The 9,793-nt window shown below is 43.9% G+C and overlaps 4 protein-coding genes and 2 non-coding genes across 6 annotated transcripts; 4 read left to right on the forward strand and 2 right to left on the reverse strand.

Annotated features, from left to right (window-relative positions):
* Positions 1–94: 94 nt before the first annotated feature.
* Positions 95–923, reverse strand: VTP21DRAFT_4598 (uncharacterized protein; the record flags this gene model as incomplete). The annotated part of the gene is made up of 4 exons (XM_069395026.1): positions 95–504; positions 581–615; positions 716–779; positions 869–923. 4 exons carry the CDS (start codon positions 921–923, stop codon positions 95–97), a joined length of 564 nt encoding a protein of 187 aa, XP_069256206.1.
* A 1,471-nt stretch (positions 924–2,394) lies between these two features.
* VTP21DRAFT_t14 lies at positions 2,395–2,476 on the reverse strand. The gene has a single exon. It is a non-coding gene; the product is annotated as a tRNA-Leu (tRNA).
* Positions 2,477–2,828: 352 nt separating this feature from the next.
* On the forward strand, positions 2,829–3,357 carry VTP21DRAFT_4599 (uncharacterized protein; the record flags this gene model as incomplete). The annotated part of the gene is made up of 2 exons (XM_069395027.1): positions 2,829–2,850; positions 3,056–3,357. The coding sequence occupies 2 exons, from the start codon at positions 2,829–2,831 to the stop codon at positions 3,355–3,357; spliced, it is 324 nt and encodes a 107-aa protein (XP_069256207.1).
* A 240-nt stretch (positions 3,358–3,597) lies between these two features.
* Positions 3,598–5,736, forward strand: VTP21DRAFT_4600 (uncharacterized protein; the record flags this gene model as incomplete). Its single annotated transcript, XM_069395030.1, has 1 exon — positions 3,598–5,736. The coding sequence occupies one exon, from the start codon at positions 3,598–3,600 to the stop codon at positions 5,734–5,736; it is 2,139 nt and encodes a 712-aa protein (XP_069256208.1).
* Positions 5,737–6,047: 311 nt separating this feature from the next.
* Positions 6,048–7,302, forward strand: VTP21DRAFT_4601 (uncharacterized protein; the record flags this gene model as incomplete). Its single annotated transcript, XM_069395031.1, has 2 exons — positions 6,048–6,971; positions 7,060–7,302. 2 exons carry the CDS (start codon positions 6,048–6,050, stop codon positions 7,300–7,302), a joined length of 1,167 nt encoding a protein of 388 aa, XP_069256209.1.
* A 416-nt stretch (positions 7,303–7,718) lies between these two features.
* On the forward strand, positions 7,719–7,793 carry VTP21DRAFT_t12. The gene has a single exon. It is a non-coding gene; the product is annotated as a tRNA-Gly (tRNA).
* The last annotated feature ends 2,000 nt before the right edge of the window (positions 7,794–9,793 follow it).

Below are 9,793 nucleotides of genomic sequence, written 5' to 3' on the forward strand. Positions count from 1 at the left end.
AAGGAGCCGAGAAACGGCCAGAAGGAGAGGGGAGAGATAAATACAAGTAGTTGGACAGAGCAGAGTTTCAGGGCGGAATCAAACATATTGGTTTTTATGTGTTCAGATCAGTGATCGAATGGGGGCGATTGGCCAGCCCTGTTCCTAGGCTTCTCAAATATTGAATTTTGACTGAGAATGTTTGAGAAAAGATGTAATAAGCAAAAAATAGAAAGCCAGCGAACTGAGGTGGCGGAGTCGGAAATGGGTGCCTGATTCGCGTGATCATCAGGGGCAGGCTCGTTGGGCAGAGATTGGGCACGCCCCGAACCGAAAGAGTTTCAGAATGAGAGGTGCTGAAGCCGTAAGCTAAAAGTGAGCGCAAACTGTCAGTTTTTCCGATTGTAACATCAGTCTCAAACGCTTTCGCTCTCAGCTCGATAGGGTCAATGGTCTTCAGCAGACTCGAAGCTGCGAGGAAACAGGCCTCTGCCCCACGAGCCGCCCTTAATAAGCAGAAATGGACTGGCCAAAATTATACAGATCTGAATTAGCGCAGCGGGAAGCATTCTTCTCTTTCTCTTTCTCTCTCTCAACTAACTTGCATATGAAGCCGAGCCGCATCCATATGGGCTGCTATCGGATTTGCCCTGAGTTCTTATAAAATGAGTCAAGTGCTGGGATACAAAGAACCAATTTCATAGTATCACGAGCAAAGCCCGAGGTGGCCACTCACTGAAGAAAGTATAGGGCCTTGGAAGCTCCCCTAAAGCTGCAGATTGTTTTGGGACCTGGAGTACCTGACCAAAATAAAATCATTTTTACCTCAACAAGCAATTGTCCGAGACGGGCCGATTGCCTATAGGGCGAGGATATTTGCACAAATTACCTGGCCCGTAATTACCTGATCTATCGCCGAACGGATCTGGCTTCTCAATGCCCATTGATCGAATCAATACTCCAAATCAAGAAAGAGACGTCCGGGATAGAGCACAGGTCATAGGAGAATGCTAGGTTTGGAAGGCGGCGGCTAAGATCGGGAATAGTTACAGGTTAATCCGCCCTGAAAATTGTGCCATCTGCAAACTTCTAGAAGAAAAAATTTTCAGAACCGCCTGAAAAAGTCTTCTTTTTAAGTATATTTTTTTATATCTACTCTCCCTCTAGTAGTTGGTATTCGAGATTTCATCTCAGTCTTACCACATAAAAATTGTTCAGGGTCTCTACAGCTCATTTAGAGCTAACGTAAATTTAGAATGAAATTTCTATTTGAAGGCACCATGGTAACATCGATAAGAATAAAAGAGAGTTAACTATCCGTGGACGACTCGAAATGAAACTTCTCGAATATCGTGATGAGCGAACCAACAAACAATACAACCATACGATACCTCTAAAACACTTTATTCCTAATGTACGCACGTGAAACACGATGATGCTATATACTGCAATATTTTAGAAATCGAGCACTGGGATTCCTCACACTCGGTCACTCAAGATTATCACAGTTTTTTGCTATTCATTACCTAGTAACGTACTTGGCTTGATCCCGCTTAAATATTTTTGGTTTTCGCAAATAAGAGTTTCCATTGGAACTTACCCTTAGGCAGGTTAAACTATTATGCTGAAGTCATTATGGTAACATCTCTGGCCTACTATATATTACAAATGAGATACAATTGAAGAGCATTGACATAGAAACTCATAAAGGTGTCATGACTAGAGTAGAATAGAAAGGTTAGGATAGCTGCGTATGGTAGACGTAGTTGCCAGATAAGTGACTAGAATATATACCAGTATATAAGAGAAAAACAAATGTAGACCTGTACTGTATAATAAATTAAAGAAAATTTTCCTAATTTTTGGACTTTCCCATCGAGAATTATTTGGCCACAGGATTGGGCATATACGTTTTGTTGTAGCCTTCTCTGTCAAAGACTCTTGGACACTATCCCTATAGCATATCAAACAGAACACTCTAGTCATAAGGAAAACGTAAGGAAAACACAAGGAGGCATGTAGAAATGATGGAGGGTGTCCATGATTCCCTATTTTTTTTTTCATGATTGTTCTATAGTGATAGATGTTTAGAAAATATAGAAAAAAATATAGAGAAACTAAGATTTTTTTTTCTCGATCTTAAACAAAGTCTAACAATCACTTTAAAATTTATTACTATAATTTCGTGATCCCTTCGACATCCACACTGAAGGGGGTGCTAGAATTGATTTATCCCTCCAGAGCTCAGCATTGATTGGATTTTGCTAAGGATTTTCACTATCAATTTAAGTAAGAGCTTAATATTACTTGTTATTTTGCCATAATATTGCTAAACTTGATCTGAATTGAATCGACCCCCATTTATTAAAAATGGGGGGATGAAGGATTACTTTAAGAAAAAATATCCATTAATTATGACGAGAGTGGGGTTCGAACCCACGCCTCCGAAGAGATCACGGCCTAAACGTGACGCCTTAGACCACTCGGCCATCTCGCCTTAACAAGATACCGTGAGCAAAGAGACGTGTATTTTTTTTCTCTCTTGGGATGTTTTTTTTTATTTTTTTTTTTTACAGACATCCATCGCCTTTCATTTCGAAAGCACCCGAGCCTCACCCGAAATAATCATCAGCCGGGCCAAACTAGATATTGAGGAAGTGATAGGAGCCGAACTAATCCGAGCACGAAAAAACCGGCAAATCGAACAGTTTCGAAGAAGGTGGTGCAAGCTGGGTGCGGTTAGAGAAGGAGCGATCGGAGCGGCACTGATACTGGGATAACGCAGTAATCCCTACCTTATCCCCTTCCTATCCTCTATTTCCATTTGTTTACTCCCCACCCCACCTCTCATGTTATCCTTTGATATCCACGGTTAGTTGAGTTTCACCATTCCCTTACCTATTCGAGCTGAAAGTCGATATGACCAACATATCATTTCGATCTACGATATCACACAAAGCTTTAACTTTGGCTTCCCTTTCACTTTACTGCTTATAATAATGTAACAATTGTATTTTAGAGTCTTCCTATACAATAAAGACTCGGCATTGATCAAAAAAAAATTTTTTTTTTACAGACATCCTCCTCAATCATGTAGACAAGGCTCTATCTACTGAAGCTCGTGGAAACCTGGAAGAACCCATCAGCGAAGAGGAGGTGAGGAGAGCCATTCGACTGGCTCCAAAGAACAAATCGCCCGGCCCGGACGGAATAACGGCGGAATTCTACCGAGCCTTCGAGGATGAGCTTGCCCCCACGATGCAACGACACTTTAACGAGGCCCTCACGACGGACAACCCCATAAACTTTTCGAAGAAAGCAACGATTGTCCTAATCTACAAGAGGAAAGGAGATGCTGAACTACTAAGCAACTGGTGACCGATATCTCTCCTCAATGTGGACATCAAGCTCCTGACGAGAATACTCGCGTGGAGAATACAGAGAGTAATCGCGTCGATCATCCATCCCGACCAATGTGGCTTCGTCCCGGGACGTCAGGCACAGGAGAACGCCCTTACCATACACCAGACAATAGAATACGCAGCGAAAGAAAAGTGCTAAGGGACACTCTTGTTTCTTGACCAAGCGAAAGCCTACGACCGAGTAAGCTGGCGCTGGATGCAACAATGCCTGGAAAAATTCAACTTCGGTCCACGGTTCCGATCCTTCATCCAGCGCTTACACAGCGGATATCAAGCATCGGTGTCCATAAGTGGAACGCTCACAACTCCATTCCCAATTACAAGAGGGGTGAGACAAGGCGACCCCCTATCCCCATATCTCTACAACATCACTGTTGAACCCCTGCTTATGACAATCAGGAGCAAGATACGGAGAATAGCTATCCCAGGACTCCCTCGGCCTACCACGACATTCGCGTACGCAGATGACCTGACCGTAGGAGTGGCTGACCAACAAGATGTCACCATTCTCTACCAGTTCATAGACACTTACTCGCGAGCGGCCGACGCGAAAATAAACATTGACAAAACGGAGGCCGTAGCACTTACACCCGCTGCCCGCACCTCCATCGACCCTGGATGTGAATACATACCTGCGGGGGGAGCAATCACATGCCTCGGCATCCCAATCTATCTTCCGTCAGCAGTCAACCCCACCCTCATGCCAGGACACCCAAGTGAGGCATACTACACGAGCCAATTATCGAAACTGAGGCAGATGATCCAATCTTGGAAACTCAGCCTCATAGGGAAAGTCCACCTGATCAACTCCCGGCTCCTATCCAGGATATGGTACGTCGCCACAGTGATCCGCCCTCCTGAACATTTATTCAAAGAACTGGACACAATTGTACGACAATTTCTATGGGATGGACGAGGGCCGCAGATCAGCCTCAGTCTCCTGTCTAAAACACGAGAGGAGGGAGGCCTAGGTCTCATTCTCCCTAGACAACAAACAAGTGCCTTACTCGCATCATGGTTCCCCAAACTCGCAAGAGAGATGAAGAAGCCAACATCGGACCCGACGGTATCCCTATGGGCAAGCATCTCACTTCTCAACTTGACAGGAAAGTATGCACCAGAAGGCTACGGCACAGCCATCTTTGCCACCACGTTTTCCACGGTCAAACTCAAACGCAAAGGTGAGTTCTGGTTTAACCTGTTCCAAGCGTGGCACACGCTCGGAGGCAGTCCAGTGGCATCACCAAACTGGACTGCAACTGATGTCCTGTCCCTACCTCTCTACAAGTGCCCTCTAATCACAAACGAGGGCCGGCAGATGGAGGAGCCAAAACCCCCAACACCGCCATACTTGCTCAATGAGGTTCTTACTTTTGTACGCTGGGGAGGACAAACCGAGTGCAGATCGCTCCATACTCAGGCTTTATTTGACGGGAATATTGGAAGACAATCGGAAATGGAGCGTAGATACTCTGCGTATCCCACTGAAAAGCTAAGGAACGCGTGTCGCCGTCGTTACTGCAGCTACTCTCACAGATGGGACTACGGGTATCTTAACCTACCCCCGAGTTTAGTTGCAAAGGTCACGGAGTGCACTGACATACCGCAACAACACCCTCACCCCTGTTTCCCACTCTATCATTGCCACCTGGCCGGCAGGCCCATAGCGGAATACTCTACCCGACATGGACGTCACTTCAGGCGCAACGGCTCTTTAGAGCCGAACATACTGGTGCCTCAATCCTGGCCCGAGGCTGGATCTACGCCCGAAGATTGGAAGAAAATCTGGACCCTCGTTCACAAACGCCCCACTCTCTCAAAGCACCGTGCGCTACGCTGGCGAATTCTTGTGGAACGAGTGATCACTAACTCGACATTTCCCGGTCACGACCCGAAGTGCATCCAATGCAACGCTTCGAGAGACACAATTCGCCATACATTCTTCGATTGTCCTGAACTCACGCCAGTGTGGCAATGGGCGGAGAGGTGCATCGTCACCATCGCAGGGCCCCAGAATACTCAGGTGCTGACTGCTCGCAACCTCATTTTAGGAGACCTAACGGAATCCTCGAGAACAGCGAGACACGTAGCCCAAATTGTCTTTGACTCCGGGTTATGGCAAATCCACCGAGACCGAATTGCCTTCCATTTTGAAAGCACCCGAGCCTCACCCGAAATAATCATCAACCGGGCCAGATTAGATATTGAGGAAGCTATAGGAGCCGAAATAATACGAGCACGAAAAAAACAGCAAATCGAACAGTTTCGAAAAAGGTGGTGCAAACTGGGCGCGGTTAGAGAAGGAACGATCGGAGCGGCTCTGATACTGGGATAATGCAGTAACCCCTAATTTATCTCCTTCCTACCCTCTACTTCCTTTTTACTCTCCACCCCATATCTCACGTCATTCTTTGATATACAAAGCTAGTTGAGTCTCACCACTCCTCTACCTTTTGAGCCGAAATCCGGCATGACCACCATTTCAATTCGTTCTAAAATATCCCCTTAAGCTTCAACATTAGTTTCCTCTTCACTTTATTGCTTCTATTAATGTAACCATTGTACTTTAGAGTCTTTACAAAGACTCAACATTGATCAAAAAAAATTTTTTTTTACAGGAGGGGGATGTAACGTTGGAAACAGGAGATGTGTGGTAGGAGGGGATTATCTCAACTATCTGAGCGCTATCTCAAGTCGTCTGCTTATCCGTATGCAGATCCGCACTTAAGATGGTCGATGTATTTACGGGACTACGATTTCGTGGTACGACACCACAAGGGAGCCCTAAACCCAGCAGACGCACTTTCCGGACTACCGGTCAACTTTATCGGTGAAAATGAAGACGGAGTGGAGATAAACATCGAGGAAGGAAGAGAGAGTAAAGTAGGGGAGAGCGAAGTAGGGGAGAGCGACAGCGACGAAGAAGAGAGTGGCGATGACGGAGGAAACGGAGGCGAGGATATATCAACTGGCATCAACAGAGAGACACAGGACGATAGCGAACAAAGGCCAAGAGTACGACAAGCGATGGATCATGCGAAATGGAGCACAATATACACTTATCTGACCGAGCTGCGATACCCTAACGGCTGCAACGAGAAATTTCGCCGAAAAATTCGGAGGTGGTCAGCAAAATACCGAGTGGAGGACGGCAAGCTCTTCCTTCTAAAGACTCATGGAGAGTACCCTATCGAAGTTCTTCACACGGGCAACGTAGTGGATACGGTGCGGAGGATTCACCAAGAGGGACACTTCGGCATTAACAACACCTGGCGCAGAGCGAAGGAACGATTCACTGGACCCCAGCTATTCGAAGTGGTTGAGAGGATAGTCAAATGCTGTGACCGTTGTCAAGAGCGGAGGAACCGAGAAAAGACGGAAGAAATGCGACCGATAGAAGCGGGAAGGGTATTTGACATAGTGGGTATTGATGCAATCGGGCCGCTTCCAGTAACTCGGAGGGAAAATCGTTACATATTGGTCACGATAGACTATGTTAGCAGGTATCCTATGGCACGAGCGGTACCCAGCATCAGAACAGAAGATACGATCGATTTCATATTTCAAGAGGTAATATCTCACTTTGGATGCCCTCGGCAACTAATATCTGACAGAGGGACCAACTTTCTGAGCGAGTTAATGGTACTGAGAGTCTTAGGGAAAGGAGCGTATATCCTTAGAGACGCAGCCGGCGCAACACTTCAGACTCCTGTCAACGGCCCAGAACGGGACGTGGGTATTCAACGATCAAAGGGAGATTCACCTAATTGATGATGGGGACACTGGGGATTACGAGGAGGCGCTTAGAAAATGGTTCGAAGAACTGTTTTCCGAAGAAGAGGCCGCTACGGGGACGCTAGCTTTATATGAGGGGGGATCTGTTACGACGAGAATAGGGTAACGTGGAGCATAAGTTTGTGACGGCGTTTTTGGGATTCGATATCTTTCAAAGAAGATGCATATTTTAGTTTTACTGAGTATTACCATTTTAGTTTTATTGAGGATTTTTCTTTGTTTTATTGAATAGTAGCAACAGCTATAGTCCTATTGAATATTGAGCTATTCTTTGATTATTTGTTATGAGTCATAGTTTTATCTAGCATTATTATGAAAAGGGTGATAACTTTTATGTAATAAAGTAAGGATTCAAAGTTCTATTTTCTTGATACCAAGTTCTCGGCATCTCCTATCTTAAGTGCGGATCTGCATACGGATAAGCAGACTACTTGAGATAGCGCTCAGATAGTTGAGATAATCCCCTCCTACCACACATCTCCTGTTTCCAACGTAACAGGAAACAAAGGGGGTGGCAAAGGGGGTGGGGTAGCTTAGTGGTAAGCGCTCCTCGATGCCATCGAGATGGCGCGGGTTCGAATCCCGTAGCCCTCACCAGCACAAACCTCACCAGCACAAAAAAAGTGTCTTGATTCTCCACTAATTCTGTGCCTTGTTTGTCGTATCTATATTCTCTATCAGCATTATCTACCTTTTCCAGTCTGGTTCTCTACAATTACTCTCTCCGTCCTGTCGTGTCGGGCTCTTCCTCTAGTATTGCCTCTGTCTTGTCGTGCCTGGTCTTTCCATCGTTACTGTCTCTCATTACTGTCCCTCGCTTGCCGTACCTGTCGTGTCTGGTTTTTTATACTTGTTGTGTCTGGTTTTCTCTGCTCGTCGTGTCTGATTACTCTACAATTTCATTTTCTTAATTGTTCTCTAACTTCTGCCAGCAATTGGCTATAATCTGCACAAAGATATATGACCTTTGATTCACCTTCAACGATTAACTTCATGAGGATACTTTTCAGTAAAGATCCGTAGCTTCAAAAAAAAAAGTGTGATGGGTTCGATTCCCGGTGATGGCACCGGTACTAGAGATGTGACCGGGACATACTCTAGGAATTGAACTATAAGCTGCTTCGCTACGACTCCTCCGAAATGCAGTATAATACTCAATGTTACTTCTCCATATATACTTCTTATTCTTTGGATACTGGTAGACAACAGAAAAACAAGAAATTCCATGCGAATTGGGGGTGTACAAACCTTTCATTTAGCTTGTATAGGAGATTTTTCAATAAGATCCTTTAAAATAAATACATCCACATCACATCTTTGCGCTAAATCTCGAATAAGTAGGCCAGGAGCATTATCTGGGTGATTTTGACGTAGAAGTCTACCCTACTGTTCATATGTATAGGGATCACTTTTAATAAAATCATGTGAAATGATAAAAAACAATTTTTTTACAACCACTTGGTTTTATCAGACCTTCCCATAGCAATTAAAGGACAATGGATAAAAACACAGAGGAAAAATGCTGGAGAACATGGAGAACAAAAATGGATACTTTTTTTGTAAATACCCTCCTGACAAAAAAAACTTTGATCATTTTTTTATCTTTATTTCTTTAACTGATCCAGTGAGAATATTTATTATTTTACGATGATTATTACAGCAATCTTTTTCTGTTATAACTTTATTATATTGAGATGATACTGTTTTATTACTTTTATTATCAATATTTTCCCTATGTGATACGTTAACAACAGTATTAAAGACCGATATTTCATTTACAATAAAGATGTGCTTTTATTATTATCCGATTACATGACTATCCTTTGCATCGTCTAAGACTGCTCAAGTGGTGAATATAGAGCGATAGAGAGAGAAATCATCAAAGGACGCGAGGACTTGCATCCTGTGGTTTATTTAAACTATATTACATGTGAGGGAGTCTTCTGAACAAGATTGTTAGGTACAAGAAAACACAGGAAAATGCTTAGAGTTCCGTACTTGAAAGGGTCAGATTAGGTATTTTTTACTTCCTCGAGATCGAAAACTACTGCTTGGTTATCATCGATCCGGATTAGCAAGTTCTTTCCTCATTCCTACTTTAAATTTTCTTGAGCTTTATTCCTCTGAGGGGGCAAAATCCAAGCCTTTTTTATTTTCCTCTAAGGACGCGAGAACTTACGTCCTGTGGTTTATTTAATATATATTACAAATGTGAGACATGCTTCCGAACAAGCTTATTAAGTACTAGAAAACATGAGGATATAATTTAAAGAGTTCCGTGCTTGGAAATGTCGGATTAGGCGTTCTTTGCTTCCCCGAAATCGAGGACTACCTCTTGGCTGTCATCGATCTAGATTAGCGAGCTGACAAAATCCAAGCCTCTTTTTTTTTGATCAACCTACGGAGACTTTTATTAGTTTCCGTAGCTTACAAGAGTTTAATGATTACAATGAAATAAGAAAAGGGGGGAATAAAGGGTAAATTAGATGTATATAGTGATCGGGTATTTGGTGAAAGGTATGAGGTAAAGAGGAGGGGAGGAGGGAAAGAGCGGATTGGGAGAGAGGAAGGGTTGCTTCGTCACTCCAGTTTTAGTA

The sequence above is a fragment of the Calcarisporiella thermophila genome (assembly GCF_041956535.1).
Source record: "Calcarisporiella thermophila strain CBS 279.70 unplaced genomic scaffold VTP21scaffold_2, whole genome shotgun sequence".
In the NCBI taxonomy this organism is placed as follows: domain Eukaryota; kingdom Fungi; phylum Calcarisporiellomycota; class Calcarisporiellomycetes; order Calcarisporiellales; family Calcarisporiellaceae; genus Calcarisporiella; species Calcarisporiella thermophila.